Source organism: Scomber scombrus, chromosome 21, assembly GCF_963691925.1.
Source record: "Scomber scombrus chromosome 21, fScoSco1.1, whole genome shotgun sequence".
NCBI classification, from domain to species: domain Eukaryota; kingdom Metazoa; phylum Chordata; class Actinopteri; order Scombriformes; family Scombridae; genus Scomber; species Scomber scombrus.
In genome coordinates, this window is record NC_084990.1 from 14,159,346 (window position 1) to 14,179,845 (window position 20,500).

Genomic DNA, 20,500 nt, shown 5'->3' on the forward strand with positions numbered 1-20,500 from the left:
TGTGTGTGTGTGTGTCTTACTCACCGGTAGCTTTTTCGCAGATGAGGCCGTGGGCAGTGGCAGTGCAAGGATTGGCCCTGAGACCAGACACCTGAGGCTCTTCCAGGTAGGCACAGAAACCAGAGTCACTGGGCTCGCCAGGCAGCCAGCGCAGGCTGCTGTTGGTGAAGGGAGACATGTCCTCCCAACCCCAGTACGACACGTTGATTTTCCTCAGGCCCACCCAGGGGGACAGCCGCTGAGGGGACACAGCAGAAAGCTAAACACCTGAAAAGCCACTGGGTATTTAAATGTAAGATAACGTTTCATCACTGTGCCTCCCTCTCTACTCTGCCATGCCATTTAAGAAATGAATGGCTACTGCATTTACACCTGGGAACCATGAATGCCATTAAAAAGTCAACTGAAAATAATTTTGCAGATATGTTTCCTTATTTGCCTTCAGGATTCAACTTTTAATATAATGGGAAAATGAAGGGAAATTACATGTCAAGGTTGTATTTGGAACAAACAGCTGAGTTTTAACCAAGCAGTCTGACGACAAATGACATCCTTATGAATACAGTAGGCATGACCTAATTAAAATCATCAGTAGACTCTACAACTTTCTTTCAGTGCAAAGAGGAGATGTAGCTGTGGCAAGATAAGAAGGTGGGCGTTTGCCCAAAAGTAAATTTGATCATTTCTATTAAAGATGTAGAGGCTTGAATTAGGACGTCGTTAGGACTATTTCAAGATTCTCCATGAACAAATCCTCATTAGTGTTATATTTTATGAGGTACTCTCGGCAGACTGAACATCTCCTCTCAACTGAGGAATACAACAGTATGGGCACAGTGGAACCTCTCGAAATTGGATGAGTATGATCGAATTTGATAGATTTGTTTGTAATTTTTATGTGTAAATTACACATTTTAAATATACACTTTAAAAAAAGCAAAGGAATCTGTTCAAAGTGAAAAGAGCTAGAGGTACAGTATTGATTTTTTTCCTTATCACACAAATTAGCAAAGCTATTCAAACCATTGTCTTAACTGCAATTAAAAAAAACAATCATTTAAACCTCAGATGTTGTAAAATAATTGGTTCCTAAACTTTTTCACATGTATTTATTCCTGTAGTAGTTTATTATTTAAAGGCTTTATAGTCTAAATGTCTATTTTTATTCGGGTGTTGTCATTAAGAGACTTTGCAGCAGGAATATTGGTTGGCATTCGGCAGTAACATCATCCGGTAACGTCATTCGGCACGTCATTCTCTATGTCAAGCCTGAGAGAAGAACTAATGTCCCATCACTTGAGCCACTCACTCAGAGGTGAAGCAGTGATCAGTTCGACTCTGCGGTGGGCATGACGTGATTGCATTAAAGTGCTTATGATTGCTTCTACAGACAATGAATCATGTCGCCCTGGTTTACTCTGTACAGCAGAGGGAGGAAACTGTGGCCATTTTATAGGATGCTACAGAGGCTAAAACAGTTTTTTTAAAAAGCAGACTGTGATTATCACAGTCTGATTCAGTGCATGCGTTATCTCAGAAGCAAGACTACACACGGCCTGCCATTGTCAACTTGTAATAGCTTCACAGTCAAATACAAACGACGTGGTGTGGTGCTGCCTTGTAGAAAACAATTTGATGAAAAATTGGTTGGAAGACAAGAATTACACAACCTTAAAGGAGGGTCGCAATCAGTCAGGAAACCTGTAAGCTGCATACTCAATCACACATGGCTTGTAAAGATTCAAGAAAACCTTTCAGACAGAATCTGATATATAGTTTTTACTGGCAGCATGAAGCACCCAAGTGCACTCTCAAACTTTTGCAATACCAATAGTTCTGCTCCACGTATTTACTTATTTATGTTTACCTTGTCTTGTTGCTGTAGCTTCTTAAGCTCCTCTAGCACAAAGTCCACTTGTTTGGAGGTGGTGAGAGAGGCGATGTTTCCATTGAGGTTCTTGCAGTAGTGTTGGGCGTTGTCGTAACTCTCCCGACTGGAGTTGATCCTCAAGCAGGCCTCTCCCACCTGGCTCCAACCCTCACTGCACTGCTGGGCTGCAAAAAAAGAAACGGGTCAAAAACAGGATGATGAAACTGGACCAAGACATGGAATAAGTTAAAATGTTACTGAAAACACGGGTTCACTCTCTGTAAGCCTTTAGAGGTGAAACTACTTTGGGTTCCAACTATCGACTAATTGATTATTTCAATTATCACTGTTTCCATAACATTTTAACGTTCAAGTTACTATCATAGAAGATTCACATGTGAGACAACAAATTAGGTTTCCAGTAGAATCACAGAGAAAAACAAGTGCAGGTGTTTGACCAGTTAAAATGTTACATGATATTAATCTGATAGATATAATGGAGAATGTTTAACCCATCAGCCAGGGATTTCACATTCTGCTCTAATCCACACAATTTCTATTCTCAAAATGACTATTTTTTTTATACCACTGCAGATCGTAGGAGATCCATCCATATCATCAGTGATCAAGTCACAGTTTTCTTGGAAATGAAAAATGGATGGAAGTGAAGTTACACCAGGTACACACAGGTGGCAATTTCCATCATATCTACTTTATGACAAGAAATATATTTATTTTTTGATATTAACTACAACTGTCAAACAAATCTTGAATTTCTTTAGGAATCTGCAAAGCTTACTTTGGAGGATTCACAATTTCATACATGTCACACAAACAAAAAAAACAATTACTGCTGAAGCAAAATGAATTGGAAGCAGAATTTAAAAAGGCGTTTAAGGCTCAAATCTAATCCAACTAAAACAAATCTCATTAAAATACAAACTATCAGAGCAGTGCTAAATTCAGTTCTGATAGAGAGAGCTTCTTGTTCATTATTTTATCAAACTGTATGAGAATATGGTTACAAACCTAGTAAATATCTGGCACGCCTACTTAACCAGAAACAAAATCGTAATATACTAACAGGGATTAGAGATGTGGGAGTAAAAAGACATTATGACAGGGAAACATTAGTTCCGTCTTTGTATCATTTTACAAGTCATTATATAAATCCGACACTATCAGCACCGAGCCAGAACTCGAAATTAAATTACAGCCACCAACAGACGAACAGCATTTCTGGGAAAACCCATTCAGATCAGATTCAAATCATTAGAGGCAACAGGCCTAATCCCTGGATCCAGATGGGATCTGGTGGAATGGTTTTAGGCTTTTAAAAAATACCTGGTTAGAAATCATAACTGTAACTTCAACACTGCCCAACATTTACAGGAAATACTGTAATTAGCCAACATCTGTTTGATTTCGAAAAAAAACAAACAAACAAACAAACAAACAAAAACCAAGGAGCCTGAAAACCCAGCTTCTTACAGGCCTGTATTACTCAATGATGAACATGAAAATAATGTGTCTAAAGTTTTGACTTTGAGGCCTTAGCCACTGATATCAATATCAGTAAAAACCTGATCAAACAAGCTTTATTAAAGGAAGGAGTTCCTGTAATAACACCAGGAGGCTTCTGGACATTATACAGCTAGCCCATAAGAATTATGTACCAGAATTAGTAGTATCTCTGGATTTTTTAAAAGCATTTGACAGAGTTGAATGGTCTTTTTTTCTATTCTATATTAAAATTAGAAGTAGGCACAGAATAAATTGATTGGGTGAAACTGCTGTATTGATCCCTTAAAGCAGCTTTTGTTAATAATTCCTACTGTTCAAATCTCTTTCCATTAAAATGTAGAACCCTCCAATGATGCCCCTTGGGTCCCCCTTCTTTTTGCACTGGCTATCAAGCCCTCAGCAGAGCTCATTAGAACTACCTCTATAATTCAATGTTAAACTCACACTACCTAAAATGTCTCTTTATGTGGACGACGTCCTGCTGTGCCTAGTCAAGACACATTCTACCATCCCAGGTCTCCTTTAATGTTTACAACAATTTGAACAGATATTACATTTTTAAAAATTAACTAAGTAAAAATTGTAATTAATCTACTTAAATTACTCTAAATTTGAATGTGGCGCCTGGTGGTTTGTGTGTGTGTGTGTGTGTGTGTGTGTGTGTGTGTGTGTGTGTGTGTGTGTGTGTGTGTGTGTGTGTGTGTGTGTGTGTGTGTGTGTGTGTGTGTGTGCATGAGTGTTTTTTCTTCTTTTATGTTTTGTTTTGTTTCATTTCTGTACAGTTGTGACTGCTGTTGTTTTTTGTGTTTTGTTAAGATATTTTAAAAAATTATGGAAGATGTGGTTCTATACATATTTGAAACTGGAAGTGTATGTAATTGTTGCCGGAACCCTATTTGTTTTTAAAAGATGAAAATATGCACACTTGAGAAGCTGGAATGAGATAATTTGGAATTTGTTTCTTAAAAAATGTGACTCAAAATGATAAATCGATTATACAAAATAATTGGCAATGTATTTAAATGTAAAATAAAAACAATCAATGGAAGTAAAATTTGTGTGAAGAATAAAAGAAACAAATGATCAGATAATTATTCATACACTGCTGGAAATCTGCATTCATACAAACCACAGGGGGCTTACAATTGAGGTCTTTAAGCTCTTATATGACTTAAAGAGATAAAGGGATTTTTAGAGCTCAAACTGCCTGTTACTGTGTCTCATAAAAAATATAGTGCATGCACATATGGATGTGTATATAGGCGTTTGTGCATGTCAGCTTTGCAGAGACTCCTTCTCAGGCATCAGAAATACATCACATCCCTGATATGATTTGCAGCTACCACTGCTGCAATGAGCTCTCAGGTTACAAAGCTTCGTGAAAAAAGAATTATGGATGAAGTGACAGCACCGTTTCTTCATATTCAGCAAGCCTCAACATTTGGAGGGGGAGTCAGTGGGTGAGAGGTAAACTAAACACACCGCCAGACATGATAAACAACATCAGAGTGACATCATGAAAGTGTACATCTCTGCAAATACCAGATGTTGTGTTTGAATCAGATGTACAGTGGCAGTCCCCACTTGGTAAATCCTTTATATATGGCAGTGTCTCCCATTTAAGTCTACTGAAATTACTGAAAACAACAACCAGATCTGGATAGTAGAAATAAATGAATAAATATTTACTTGGGATCTGACTGTCAGTGAAGTCTTATTATGTTTTATGAACCGCCAACATGGCATCAATGTGAACTGTCATGTACACTGGCAAGTACAACACTTACTAACAGAGTAAAAACACTGACTTTTCCCTTTTGATTTGACACTACCTGACACTGTCATCATGCATATCTGAGGACAAAGACTGAATCTACAAACGTCATTAAGATGGCATGTGCTCGTTCATATGAAAACATGCTGATGCAGCATCTTTCTTACCAGGCAAAGCGTGGCACTCTGACTGATTTTGGTCCCACTGACAGTTGAGATTCAGCGAGCAGCTCTTGCAGTTGGCAAGCTTGCTACACACCTGCTCGTTCCGGACTGGACACTCAGTGAAGTTCTTCACGTTCTGTAGCAGGAGAGGAAGAGAGAATACAGAAGAAGTCAGGGAATTAACAGAAGGTTTAGTTTTTAGATAGATTGAGAGTGTTGAACACTTAAGTAAACCCATGTGAGTGAATAAAACAGAGTCCTGTTTTTTACGATGGAACTGATTGCTCTAAAATGTGCAGCATGCTGTGACACCTGTAAACTGCAGCAGCATCATCACCATCATCATCTAAAATCGGATTTATTACTTGATTTTTCCACTGATGTTGCTCGAGTGAACCCAGCTCACAAAATCTTGCAAAAAAAAAAAGTGTGTGTCTGCTGAAGTGTGTCAGGGAGATAAACACAAGAATGGAAGTGCTCCGACGCCCCCTGTTGGACCACTCACAGAGGTACAGTTGCTTGAGGCAGAGATGCACTTCTTGTCGTCACACCACTGGCACCCATTGGTGTTGGCTGTACAGGTGGCACAGTCTGAAAACCGGTAGCACCGCTCATCAACTGTGACTACAAATAGACCGGGGAGAGAGTCAACAGAGTGCAGGAATCAGTCAGTGTGTGTTTTATGCATATGAAGTTAGAAAACTACTCCTGGGTGTGGGAATCAAGATGGTTAAAAACAAGTTTCTTTGTGACTTTCAGTTTGTATGTAACTAGCTGACATCCTAATGACATAATGGCACATTCAAAGTAAAACCAAGGCAGTAATTTGGAATAGCTGAGCAGATGGGTTTGAAAATTATAATTCAGCATAAAAAGTAGATCATCAGGCATTCTTTGGCAGATTTGGAAAGAAAGACTCAATCAAAAAATCCAAAAAGTTTTCTTTGACCAACAAGCCTATTTTGAAGTACTATATTATATTATTATTATAAATTACATATTTCACCTCACTGCTCCCTTTCAGTATCTAATGTGCTGTCTAACTGCTTGTCTTTCTCACCAGCTTTAGGGGGGCAGAATGGGGCAGGACTGAGGCTTTCATTAGCCATGCTGGGTTCCCAAGGGAGACAGCGGTCTCTGCTCCACATGCAGCGGACCTCTGGTCCGGCCTTCACACACCCCTCCTCTGCCAAGAAGGCCTGGCAGCTGGGGGGTCGGTATACAAGCACGTCATTGAGCAACACACCCGAGAAGCCCCCAAACACATACATGGACCTGGTGAAGAAAAGAGAAGATAAACAATAAGGAACAATATAAAAAAGTTGTCAGTTCTCAAAATACTATTTTTATTTTAAATTCGTGGTGAAGGCATTAATTACCCTGACAACAAATAACAAGTCTACAACAAGACAAATTACAGATACACTGCGGCAGATACATTTTTATTGTTATAGAATAATTGCTACTTGGTGAAAAATATTAAATGAGGCTATACTGAAGATTGAAGCTTTACTGGTTGAAGCATCTGTCTGGTGTGTTCTGGTCTGATCCCATTAGAAAGACTCACCCATTGCTGACCACAGCAGTGTGTCCAAAGCGGTTGATATCCCTGTGCAGGTCAGGTTTAGGCAGGAGTCTCCACTCATCACAGGCTGAAAAAAAACACAACAGCACATATGAGGGATTATTTGGTCACTAATTATCAGTATACTTGCATGTTATGCAGGTGAATAAACAGTCACATCTTAATGTCCAGCTTAATGTAAAACATAGTTCTATCTGTTCTTTTCAATATATTGCTGTTACTCCTTTTCTACAGAATTGTTTTTACCAAATTAACTATTCTGATGTGGGTGATGAGAGAAGATATTTGCAATAATGAAATCAAAACAATAAATACTACTAAGAAGATGATTTTAATATTGCATACCAATCTTATTACCAATCTGCCATGACCTCTAAAACTCAGCATATACAAGTAATAAAAAACTTCAACCATTTGACAAACATACTGATAACACTGTTCAAATGGTAGCAATATGAGTTATACCAATGTCATAGGCAAGGAAGTCAGCAGAGAAACACTTGGCCCCATTGCTGAGTGATGTGTCGTTATGCGTGTTGCCACCAAAAATGAGCAGGGTGCCGCTGAGGAGCACGGCTGAGTGCATGTAGCGCGGATAGCCGCTCTCTCTCAGAATGTACCTGGATCATATGAATGAAAGGTGTGTCAAGGACAAGTGTAACAAGAAGAGCAAGTCAGACAGCGGCCTACATGCAGAGTGGAATACATAATGAATAAAGAAAGCCGCATATGTATGTGTTGATTTACCATGTCCGTGCGTTAACGTCATAGCGGTAAAGGTCATCAACAAGGCCGTATTTGTTGGCAGGCAGCGCCTTATAGCCTCCGTGAACATACACGCTGCTGCTGGCGCTGTCAAACGTGCTGCTATGGCCGTAGCCTGCCTGGGGAACGGCACCTTTGGTCTCAGGCACCGACCAAGTGTTGGACCCTGACAAAGAAGAACACAGTAAACTTTAAATTCAGAAAAAGAAAAAAACAAACATTCTCCAATAAAATTTAACTTTAACTAATGATGGAAAACAGTTTTTACCCTTAATCTTTAAACATCATTTAGAGGCATCTGTTTTTAATTTGGCAGGAATTAAAAACAGACTGGCAAGGATGGTGTGAAAAACAGTCCAAGCTTCTAAAAATTCAGTTGTGAAATTTGGTGTTGAGTTGTCCTGGCAGGTTTTCAATATAAAAAGGTGGATTCCAAAGCACTCTGGTGATTATGGTTAGTTATCTCTGCCATTTGAAACCACAATCACTCTGTTTGGCTGCTGTGGCTTTTAATTGAGCACAGTGTAATCAAAACATTATCCTGCAGTATGACGAGGGGGTAAATACTGCCTATTAGTGCAAATTGAAGCTGAAACGAATATTCTATTGGTACTTACAAAAACAGGCAGAGCTTCTCATTAAAAAAATGCTGTGCCTTTTTATTATCTATTAAGTTCTTCTTACACCTCAATAATTAATTCCGTCTTTAATTTATACTTCTATGAAAGATGAAAGTTCCTTGCAGACACCATTTCCCACAATAGAACAAATATCAGTCAATAGCAGGGAAAGATATTAGGAGTGAGTGTCAAGGCGTCTGCTTTTGACAACTTACTCAGGTTGTACTCCTGAACGTTGCTGACGTAGCTGTAGATGGGGGAGTAGCCAAAAATGACCAGCATTATGGGCTCGTCATCTTCCAGCACAACGCAGTGGCCTGAGTGACCCTCCACTGCGTAAATCTGAGCCTGGGCGGGCGGGCCGACCACAGGGTTTCTGCGTTGCCACGTCCGGCTTGGTATGTTGAACACCCACAGCTCATCCGTCACATTCCCCCAACCGGCCTCCAGCTTCCCACCGAACATGTAGATATCGTCCTGAGAGGGACAGGAGAGATTTACTTTAATATGTTTCATAATGCAGGTGATGCTGGTGTAATAAAAATTAAATAAAGGCTACAGTCTGTCAAAACATAATAGAATAAATTGAATAAACTGTTGAAACTTGAAATGTTTTCTTCTACTTCTACTTCTACTTCAACCTCCGATAGTAAACGTGTCTTTTGTTCCAATATTTATTTAAGGAGATGTGGTCGTAAGAAAGAAAAAAATGTCTCTTATCTCAGTGTTTAAGGATATATTACATAAGTTTGTTTACAAATGTTGTGTTAACACTGAAAATAAAGCAACAGTTTTTCCTAAATTCCTTTTCTGTACCCAGAGAATGTGTCTGTTTACCTGGTAGGCAGCGAGCGAGTGGCCGTATCTTGGCACGGGGCCACTATTGATGGGCACTGTGTTCCAGATGCCACTCTCCAGGTTGTAGCTGTGGAGCAAATAAACAGAACATTACACTTTCACTACACCACTCATCACACACCACATGAAAATGTGTACTGAACACAAATCATTAGCCGTATACCAAATTACTGCACATATTTAGCTTGCCCCTCTGTGACTTCACATAATTTGATTTACACCTCATGATCAACCTCCTCTCACCAGAAGGTGCTACTAAACTCTCTCAGTCAACAAAAGTGCTTCTATTAAGGAAGGGGTCTGACTCAATCATGACCATGGGCAGATGAATGTTTCTAGGCATTAACAATAAAGCACTGCTGCTGGTTACATCAGCACACACTGGTGATTTATACAAAATGATTTTGGAGCTCAGGATCAATCTTCCTCAGACTGGAAGCACCTAATGGTAACAGTGAGCAGATGGAGGGAGTTTGTCCGAGCAATGAACTGCAGGGAGAGGAACTGTCAGTGACAATCTCTGAGCCAGGACGTGAGTCAGCAGATAAGTTAGTTCTGCATCTCATCTGCAGAATCATCAAAGTACACAAAGTGAAAGAAAAATCTGAATTTAGTGAAGATGACTGCACCACGTAGACACCCACAAAGCATTGCATTAAAACTCCACCCTTCCCAGTTTAACAAAGAAGAGCAGGCAGTAATTAGAAGAACATAAATCGCAACAAAGTTGTTGCGTTTAGCTGAAGGGCAACGTTTCGGTGTCAACCAAATACTTCTTGTTGAAGGGTGATAAAAATGATTGATTTTCATTCAAAAATGTAAACAGTATTTTAATCAGTCAGAATCCCGCTTGTGAAAAAGCAGGCACACTATGCTATGGCTTACTTGAGAATCATCTGGAAGGAGCTGAAGTTGAAGGTGTATCCGCCCACCACCCACATGACCTTCTCCTGCACCACGGCCTTATGGGAAGCCCTGGCGAGTGATGTGCCAAAGGGCTTGACGCTGGGTAAGACCCAGAAGGACTCTGTTGAAGGTACAGTCAGGGAGCAGTCTGGGCCTGCAGGGACATAAAGAACATGATGAGAAAGAAATGACAACTAAAGGTAAATGTTAGTAAACAACATTGTTGTCATGAGAGCAAAGTTTTCAATGTGATTGCAAGTTTATTTTAAACTGTGATTGTTTATGATAAAGAACTACATTAAATCTCTTTTAGAATGGACTTTTTAAAATCTGAGACATATTTTCATTACCTGCTCACTTAGAAGAATAAACATGCTGTTCTCAAACGAAAACAAAAGCGTGACCGCTCCTTAAACGAACATGACAGGCAGGGAGGTGTGAATATGTTAAACTGTGTGAATGAAGGCCGTGCTGAAAAAGCACATGCCTCCGCTAATGATTCTGTCAAGTTTCATCACGTGAAAGCATTTGGCTCCCTCCAGCTGGAGGCACATAATAACCCACTGTCACATGCCTTATTGACTTGTTACCAATCAGCATTATGACAAAACACAACACAGCTGTTCTCACTCGTCTGCTAGCACATTTTTCATTACGTCTTACTGCATAATTACCACAAACAGGAGCGACAGCATTTTTCATAAACTGTGACTGCAAAAAATAAGTTACATATGATTCATCGCTCAGTGTTTTGTATGTGGAAAACATTGTGAGAGGGTGAAATATTAGTCCAAGTATATTAAGCTGCAACTCCACTTTTCCAATATTTTTCTCAAAACAGTCAGAAGCCAAGAGGCCAAAGCCTGTTTGACAAATACCGTAAATACCAGTGAAGAGGACAGTGAAGATGCAGTGAAGATACCGACACATGTAATGCTCCAGTTATAAAACTTCACATATATTTGCTTACGCAGTCAGATTCTAATATTTGGTCCAAGTTGGGAAAATGAAAAACATTCCAGCTGTCATTTACTTAAATCGAAAATATGTGATCTGTATGGCAAAAGTTTAGTTCCGTAAAAGTTCATCTTTGAGTTTCAGTTTTTAAATGTTTTTTAATTTAAAGCTTTTTTGGTTAAAATAGATCATGTAGTTCATCAAGTAGAAAGTTCAACCTCAATTTAATCATATGTTTGATTTGAACATCTGCTTCAGTCTTGGATTCAGATTAAATAAAATGCTGTCAAACCCAAAACCCCTTTTGCAGTTGGGCTCCAGATGTGTCAGATCATGCTCTGAATGTTGCTGTGAGATTCTGGAAACATGTCAAGCTTTTGTGTTTTTAAAAGACTTCTCATTACTACGTTCCTACTATATTAATTATTAATGACCTGAATAAAATAAGATATTCTATTCTGGACATTACATTTGAAGAAGCGGGGATCGTCTTATATTCAAGGACTAGGCTATTTGTTGGTCACAAGATGCAGTGCAGTTTGTACTGGTGTAACACCAGCACTTTATTGTTGCTAGGCTAACAAGTGTATCAAGTCTGTTTATAGTGTTTCTTTTGGAGTAAGTCAGTCCTAAAAGTGTTTTGTTAGCTTGATTTAACCTGAAGTAGTTTCAGAGGGCTTTTGTCATGTTATTCAGAGGAAATAAATTCATGTTTGAAAACAAGTCAAAAGCATCTTCCGTCACCTGCAGAAAAATGTACCTGAAAAAATGGTAGCTGCTGTAGAAAATCATTTTTACAGTTTACAAGAGCTTGACAGGAGTGAGTGTGACTGATACATGAGCTACACAAATGTGCAATTCGCATTCTGCTTTAATGGTGTTACTTCATTTTTTTCGAGAGAAAAGGCTTCAAGGATGAGGGCTCTCTTCTCCGTGGATTAACAGCATCTCTGGGAAACTGTCTCACCAGAACAAGTGTGAAAGTGTGTTGTATCTTAAAAAAGTATTTTTCCAGAATGGGCAGTCGCTTAATAATCAGAGCCGTCTTATATACAAAAAAAACTCCCTTAATGTTTCTTATGTTGTTTCTTAACTGCCCATATTAAAATGATTTATGAACACGTAGATATATCAAGGAAAAAGGGGCCTGATCCCACCTTTAATTCGACTTATACTTTCTGATCTGAATATTTGCTGTGTTTGGACAGTGCTTTCTTTTACCTTGCCAACTGTCATTGCAGACACACAACTTCTCCCCGGTGAGGTCGCAGTATCCGTGGTCAGGGCTGCCGCAGTTGTTCCTGCAGTAGGGGATGTCGCACGCCTCACCCTTCCAGTACTTGTCACATTCGCAGTACACTCTGCTAGCAGCTGAGTTCCCAGGGGTGCACTTCCCATGACCAGAGCAGTTATTGGGACAAGAGTTGATCCTGTGCAGAAAGATGTTTTCATTTAGCCAACATTGTAAGAAGTATTTCACCCACACAGAGACCTTAGCTTGACTGAGAAAGATTGATGAGAATCATTTATTGTTTGGCAAAGGTGAGGGGGATATAAAGACTGGTGATGAATGAAAACCTATTGAGCAGGTCACTGGCCATTAAAGCCGATTGTTGCTGTATAGTCCAGAAAAGCACTTGTAACTGTTGTTGTTGCTGAAATGTAGGATGTTAAAACATCACCATCTATCAACAGTTAAGAGAAACAAAAACCAGTTTGCTAAAAAAAAAAAAGAAGAAGAAAATCAGACTGACCACTATAAAAATATTATCTTAAAACAAAGAAATATGGCCTACAACACTGTTTGCACACATACCTCAAGGGTTTGGAGTTGGGTTCCTGCTGAGACACCCAACACTAAAAATATATACTATGTAATGTTGTGTTTTCTTCCCAATTGTATAACCTAGATAGAGTACTTACGAGTAAAATATTTCAAATCCTGTGAGGTTATAGGCAGCATCGCTGAAAAAGTGTAGTAGTGCGTAGCCTGAAGTCGTCTCAACCTCAGGGACTGTCTCATTTCCCCGAACTTCTGGTACAATCAGACCGCTGTGCAACAAAAGCAGAAAATCCACTGTTGTCACCTTCTCACAACTCAATTTCCATTTCCAGCTATAGTAACAAGCCAATAACTGTGAGAATAAATGAGTAGGAGTAAATTAAACTAGATTTAACAGGCAAAAAAGTGAGGTCTCTCACATCAGAACAATAATAATAACAATAAAAATATAATAATAATATTAATAATAGAAACTGACCTCATATTTGTGTCACCATCATTATTAGTTACCTTTACTAGTACATAATTATAGCACAGTAATACATCAATAATATGTAATCGGTCGACACTCTGGACATAGCTCAATAAAAACTCACTCCTTTATTACTTTGGAGTCTCTCACCTGAAAACAGCAACCAGAGGAGCATATACCGAGTCTCCATCATAGATGTACATATGGTCCCAACTACATTCTGTGGCAAAGTGGTTAAACCTTAACCGAAGAACTGCATTTGGACTATGGGAGGAAAAAAAGAAGACAATAAAAATGCTGTAAAAATGTGGCAAGGATAAACATTTGAACAACACACATTTGAAACTACTTAAAATCACAGCAGGATTCTGACAACTGCATTAATATTCATGGAAAATAACACTGACAAATTATGTTTATGTTAGTGTAATGACACTCTTGATATCACACCCACATATCAGGAACTAATTTGTGTATAACTGAATAAAAAAAACAACATATTTACTCATTCATAAACAGCTTATTCATAAAGCAGTATCAATGAAGTAAAAAAAACATCAATTGTTAGCATGTCATGGACCACATTGCACAGAGACGGAGGCCAATTAAGTTCCACCCAGCCCCGGATGGGGAAACAATGCATCACTCTCCATTGACTTTGTATTGCCTGAAGGTCCCTCATTGTCACTTACATCTACTAGTAACAGAAAACTACCTAAAAGCTGCTTTGTGGCATGATGCACTACCAACAGGGTAAAGAACCAACAAATACGTTTTTATAAGCTGCCAAACCGGAAAAAAAAGAACCCCAAAGAAGACAAAAGTGGATACAGGCAATAAGACGTGAGGCATCAGCATGATAAATTCAGTATGCCTACGTGTGCAGCAAACATTTAGTGACTGGTATGTCAAATACCCAGATGTCACTTTTTCACTAAATGTATTTCTGCAAGTTAAGCTGAAGCATTTTGACAGGATGCAACTTGTATTATAGTGTAATGTGGATAAATCAGAAAGCTATGCAGTATTATGTTTGCAGATAAGCGAGGTAAGGAGAAGGGACACTGAGATAGGCTGACAATATTACGTTTGTTAATATACCTTTTCCTCTCTGGTAGACACAGGGAGCTAAAATAATCCTTTGTGAAATCTAATGTTTTTTAACTAGCTGCAGGCATTTATTTTAGCGTTTCAGCCCTTGGTTGCATATCATGGCGCCGATTGTTTTTCCCTCCGGTGGATATGTTTTTTTTTAGAGTATGATGCATTGCGCCCTGTCTCTATATAAATTATCATTTTAGTAAAAGAAAATAAGTAGTACATTGTGAAAGAGGCAAATACACCCTGCTCCCCCCACCCTCCAGATATTTTTAGACCTCCCTCATGCTGCCCTCTGTTTCCATCCTGGTAATAAAGTTTCCAAACAGCTCTGTCCTCCCAGTGACCGCTGTTGCCATGACAATTAAAAGCATCAACAAGTCCTACGATTTTACATTTCTCTGAATCACCGCTAATTAAAATGAAGCACTCAATTCCATCTAAACAGACAAATATACTGAACTTTCAAAATGCTAAACCCAGCTTTACATCACACTGTATAAGCAACAAAAGTAAACAGAGATGCTGGTCAGCTTGAATTAATCAGTTTACTCTACATAATTAAATTTGGCTGTGTGCGCTCAGCTTCAGCAGAACATTATAATTTACAAAAAGTACTTACTAGCCCTCAATGAGCCAGGTACACTTTGTTTTGTACTTATAGTTGATTGGACCATCGGTGAGGTATCCTGAGGGCTCCGTCAACCTGACGGATCACAGACAGACAACACAGTCAAGACAGTGATACGTCACCACAGACTGAATATGTGAAATCACATGACAAATACATTTTTAATTAAAATAACAATCACATCAAACAGATGGCTATTCATTGATTAGTATGCATGTATTTAAGATTAACAATTAATGGTAAAATTCGTCAATTTTATCTTGAGAGTAGAGGAGACGAGCATCTCCCTGACAGACGGCATCCTTTCTGATAAAAGAGTTACCATACAATAAATTGGATGATAATATATTGTTATCTGACCTCTATTATTTCAGAAAGATCACTGAATAAATTGGAAATAATCTATAAAAGCAGGATAATATCAAAAAGGAAGAAGTGAGAAAGTAGTTGGGCATAAAGCTGCATCCCTCATTAAAATCCTCAGGTGCTTTTTCAGGCATGAGAATCATTCAGAAAATGTTGTAAAATAGTTCAAATGCCTGTTGTAATTTCCTCAAACTCAAGGTGATGTATTCAAATATGTTGTTTTGTCTGTTCAAAAGTCTAACATCAAAAGATATTGAGTTTACTATCATGTGTGACACATAAAAGATTTAAATCCTCACATCTGAGAAGCTGAAAGCAGCAAATATTTGGAACATTTTCTTAAAACGACTATTATATCAAAACAGCTGCAGATTCATTTTCAACTAATCTACTAATTGTTGCAGCTCGAGTTGGATGTTCAGAATCAGCAGCACACCATTACAAAAAGACAGCAAAATAAAACCACATGAACAATTTCTTCAAGTGCATTAGATGAACTTTTAAGTGGGACTGATTGTTATCTAACATAAAAGCTGCTACAACATACTCTGGTTTCTAATTTTTAAAGGTTAACAAGCAAAGAATCTCATTCAAAAAGGTATCATATCATATACAAGTTAACAAAGGTCTACTGACTTGAACAATATAGTTTTTATTTAATGGCAGCACAGAGATTTGATTATCTAAGAAGCAGATATTTCATCCAGGAAAAAAAAACTTCTATAAAAGTAGACTCACAAGATTCAGCATAAGAAGCCAGAAAATTGGCAGTCAGCCCAACGCAAGTCTCTGTCAAGCAAAAAGATTCAAACAGCTCCTGAATGAGCTCTTGTGCTCTCTAATTTGATACTGGAAACAATTCAGAAACAAAGTATTCGTCACACAAAAAAGGCTGCAGCAGTGTGTGTCACAATGATAGATGCCTTTTTAATGGACATTCATCATTGTCTCATATCATAAGAAATTAGACCATCTCACCCCAAAATTGTGCTCAGAACAAAATTGAAATATTGCTTAGGGACCTTTTCTCGACACAGTGATGCGTTTCATATGACGCGTTTGGATGTCAAAGTTGAAACACATATTTCATGAGTATCTGTCAGTTCATCACATTCAAGCCTCCGTTTTCATAACACACAGACAGATTGCAGCCATTATTCTCTGATTTCTAGATTTTGAAGCATTCCTTAATCTCATAAATACACACTGGGGTCTTGTGGGTGGTCTGAATGACTGAATACTGTACTGAATGTGATCGCTTGTTATGTCCTTAAAAATTGTTTTAGGTGCATAACAGAGAGAGAAGAGATAAGAATTCATTTTAATTCAGATCCTTTGATGGGATAATGGATGAAATGAGGGTTGTAATCTCATAAAGATGCTATTGTATGTGTATATGATTCAATCTTGCCACGTAGTTAAAAACATTTCCCCAAACATTTCCATGTCATTTGTTTAATGCTCGCATCATATCAACAAATTCTTTATGCAAAGGCTGGTTACAGTTACGGCACCTGGATTTGTGTTTTGTTGATTGATCGGATATAAACTCACAGCAGCAGATAACTAGCTACTGGTCGCACATCCAAGAATGATGAATTTCTCATGCTTCACTTGCAAAGGATAGAGAAATATGACGGCGATGTTCCCCTGCGTTTAAAATCACAAATTCTAAAAGCCCACCGCAAACATGAAATCAATCTGTGGTACTAATTTAAACTTTTCAAAACTTCATACTCGTACTGCACGGGGCATACGTCTCTATTCCGCTGACTGAAAGGGCGCAAGGATATCACATTTCAATAGTTTGTCTCGAGGTGATGATGGAGGTTATTCCTTGACGCCGTGCCCGATGACAAGCCGTACAAACCCTCAGACACATCGGGAGCAGTAGTAATTACTGTGATCGAGGCACTTGTGCGCCACAAGAGTGCACCTCAGGTGTACTCAGAAACCATTAGATGTGTTAAGCTGTCAAGATGAACATAATCATTATTATTACATAGAGGTTTGAACAGTATTCGTTAGTCGCTTTGCCATTGTCTCCCTTCTTTTTCCTTACAACTACTGCATCTTTGCACAAAACCTCAACTCCTACTGCATTTATGAGTCGTTTGTCATGGTGTCTACCTGTGCTGATCAACAAGTAACAATAAATATTATCTGTATCAACACATACAGTGGGGAATATAAAAAATCAGTTGGTTGCAGAGGCTCTCTCAGTGCCACAATAGGCTCATTTCTCAATCTAACAATGTGTGCTAGAGTCTCAGTTGTCTGGTCCATGCTCACTGTCACATGTGCAGATTTGATTGTACTTGTAAAGTAATTTTACTCATTCATCCACCCCTCTCACTGACAGCCAAACAATCTAAATCAATTTCTATTCTTGTGTGTGAGAGGGCATCGAAACATCAAAGCGTCTACATCCAGTGAACAGAGATGAATTACAAAACAGCAAGCTGACAGATGCGACGCGCAAGTGAGAAACGTGCATCAAATTACAACCTTCCCACCCACATCAGTTTCATCTGCTGCTCTTTTGATCATGCATTTATTGTTTATGACCATCATCAAGCAAAAATGCCAAACATTACAATGTCCAAGCTTCTTAATTGTGTAGATTTCATGCTTTTCTTTGCCTTTTGTGATACTTAAGTGAATCTCTTCTGGGTTTTGAACAACTGGTTGAACACAACAAGCAATGTGAATAAATCACCTAGAGATTTAGAAGATTGTGATGGATGTTTTCTGATACTTTATAGATTACCAGATAGTCAATTATTAAACTAATGTGTAGTTGCAGCCCTGACATTTATATGCATTTCAAAATACTGATTTTGTGTATCCTGTTCCCAAAGCTATATCTCATTCTGTTTTTTTTGTTTGTTGTTTCATTTTTTTGTGCAAAATAAGAAGTGCATATTCCAAACCTTTAGAAATAAGCCCTGGAGCTCAACAGGGCTTACAGGGCCACGACTGAGGCTGCTGACTTTTAAAATTTTGAGCAACTGTCTGTTTATTGAACATAAATCATTTTGCGTTATAATGATAACAGTAATAACAATAATAATAATGTGTGCATAATGTGTTAAAGGGGGTTTGATGTTTGTCATAGAGCAGGGTGATATGGACAAAATCAAATATAACAATATTTTTGACAGAAAATTGAGGTATTTTGCTAAATACAATAACAATATTGCAACAACCCTGTAGCATTGCAACGCTACCTAAGGACTAGAGGCGCTTTCCAGTTTTTACACAATGACATTACTGATGAATAATCATTAGTAATGTGGATATAATGACTAAGTGGGTAGAGGAAAACAACAGAATAGCTTGAGCAGTCTGGTTAGTTCAGAAAATGACATCACTTCACTAAAACGCAGCCTTTACAACAAGGAAAAGAAACCACCATATTATGATATCCAAGATCTAAGACGATATGTAGTCTCATATCACGATATCGATATATTATCAATATAATGTCCAGCCTTAGTTTGTCATCATAGCAACAAAACATCTCCAAAAAAGCTTATTAGCTACAGGTCTGTATATTAACTAGTGACTGATGACAAACAGCCACTTCATACAACTTTATAATCCCAACTTACTTTTGGGTGTGAAACTGTCACTTGACAACTATCTTGACAATGCAGAAAACAACGACACTATAAATTAGCCTGATGTCGTCAAAGATGAAAATCCTTGAGCAAAACATTTTGTGCATGGCTCACTTACTTGAATCTCCCCTGGCAGTGCTGGCACTGGTCTCCAACCCATCCTCGATCACAGATGCAGGATCCGTTTATACATTTTCCGGAGAGACAATTCTTGTCGCACGGTTTCGCCGGAGAGGCGTGAGTGAAGAGGACCAAGTAAAACAAAACACAGACCACCAAGTATCTGTTGATGCCCCGCACATCGCTGTGGGTGGCTGCTTTAGGTCCAAAGAGAAAGAGTTTAGTCGTACATCTCCCCCCAGGATCCATTTTTTTCTCCCCCAGGTTGACCGATCCGAGTGAGAGACCGGGGCCTTTAGCTCTGCTTTGGGAGAAAGCCTCGGCTACTCAGGCTGTTTTAATCATAACAAAGAAGTCCTGCATATTCGTTGAATGTTATTCATATTCAAGTCGAGGCTAAAATAAGCCTGCGTACACAGCTTTAGAGAAAATGGCTAAGAAATGGTTGGCTAAGTGTTTTTTTAAAGCTGCTTGGTTAACCGCATGCATAGATTTGGAGTGGGAGGAATTCCCTTCACCCTACCTCTTGTTGGAAGAGCTTACCAAAAAAGCAGACCATCCATTAAAGCTATTTGAGCCGTAAACTCGTTGAATATTGTCACTTGCTAATACATAATGTGTTAGCCTGTGTGGCTCATTAGCTCTTTGGCCTCTGCTAGGTAATGTAACGTTACTGCATTGATTCAAGACCATTCTCTTCCAAATGCCATTTCAGCAGCCATTTTAACGCGTAAACAAACCTCCAGACTGAAACAGGAATGTACACTTTAACATGCGGTGGTCCTCCGACAAGCAACTGCAATTCAGCCAGATACTATCCGCTGCCAAACAAAAGGGTCGCGGTGTTTGTATCCCTGGACCAGGCACGAAGGCTGCCGCAGTCAACATGGATGTGGTGTGATGGTGTGGGAACTGGAGGGCTATTGAGCAAACACTTTGAACTGTTGTTGGTCCTACCGGCCTTCTCCCAAAGCTCTTTAAACACCTTTATAGGTAGACTTCGTTGACAGCTGTGTGTCGTGGTGACTCTTTGTACTCCAATGTGAGGGCAGAAAGCACCCCTGTTGCTCTTTCAACATGACAAGAAGTGGCAACGGTGAATTTGCTAGCGCAGCGACACCAGACAGCTCCTCAGGTTGGCGAAAACTAAACACAGCCTACGCATGCGCACTGGAGGCAGATTCTATTTAAAGGTACAGTGTCGGGAAAAAAATCCACACAAGCGTCCTATGCGGCATTTAAAAGCTTCAGTTTTTGAGGTCAGGGATGACCAAATATTGCTTAAGCACATAAACCCACAAACAAGCATTTGGCGACATTTTTTGCTTGTTGTTTCTGTCTTTTGACCGGAAATTGATACCTTGCAACCTTGAGATCAACTGCC

General features: G+C 38.9%; 1 protein-coding gene across 1 annotated transcript in view; it reads right to left on the reverse strand.

Annotated features, from left to right (window-relative positions):
- The window catches only part of atrnl1b (attractin-like 1b), a 71,845-nt gene extending 51,612 nt beyond the window's left edge, over positions 1-20,233 (reverse strand). The window contains exons 1-16 of the mRNA XM_062442058.1: positions 19,115-20,233; positions 14,999-15,082; positions 13,429-13,542; positions 12,947-13,075; positions 12,245-12,453; positions 10,046-10,220; positions 9,140-9,227; positions 8,518-8,779; positions 7,665-7,848; positions 7,383-7,537; positions 6,900-6,984; positions 6,393-6,607; positions 5,838-5,956; positions 5,336-5,468; positions 1,868-2,055; positions 25-238 (exon numbers count right to left, since the gene is read on the reverse strand). Coding sequence (XP_062298042.1) covers positions 25-238; positions 1,868-2,055; positions 5,336-5,468; positions 5,838-5,956; positions 6,393-6,607; positions 6,900-6,984; positions 7,383-7,537; positions 7,665-7,848; positions 8,518-8,779; positions 9,140-9,227; positions 10,046-10,220; positions 12,245-12,453; positions 12,947-13,075; positions 13,429-13,542; positions 14,999-15,082; positions 19,115-19,365 — 2,605 coding nt within the window. The 5' untranslated portion in view covers positions 19,366-20,233. The remainder of the gene's footprint in view (positions 1-24; positions 239-1,867; positions 2,056-5,335; positions 5,469-5,837; positions 5,957-6,392; positions 6,608-6,899; positions 6,985-7,382; positions 7,538-7,664; positions 7,849-8,517; positions 8,780-9,139; positions 9,228-10,045; positions 10,221-12,244; positions 12,454-12,946; positions 13,076-13,428; positions 13,543-14,998; positions 15,083-19,114) is intronic.
- Between the last annotated feature and the right edge of the window lie 267 nt (positions 20,234-20,500).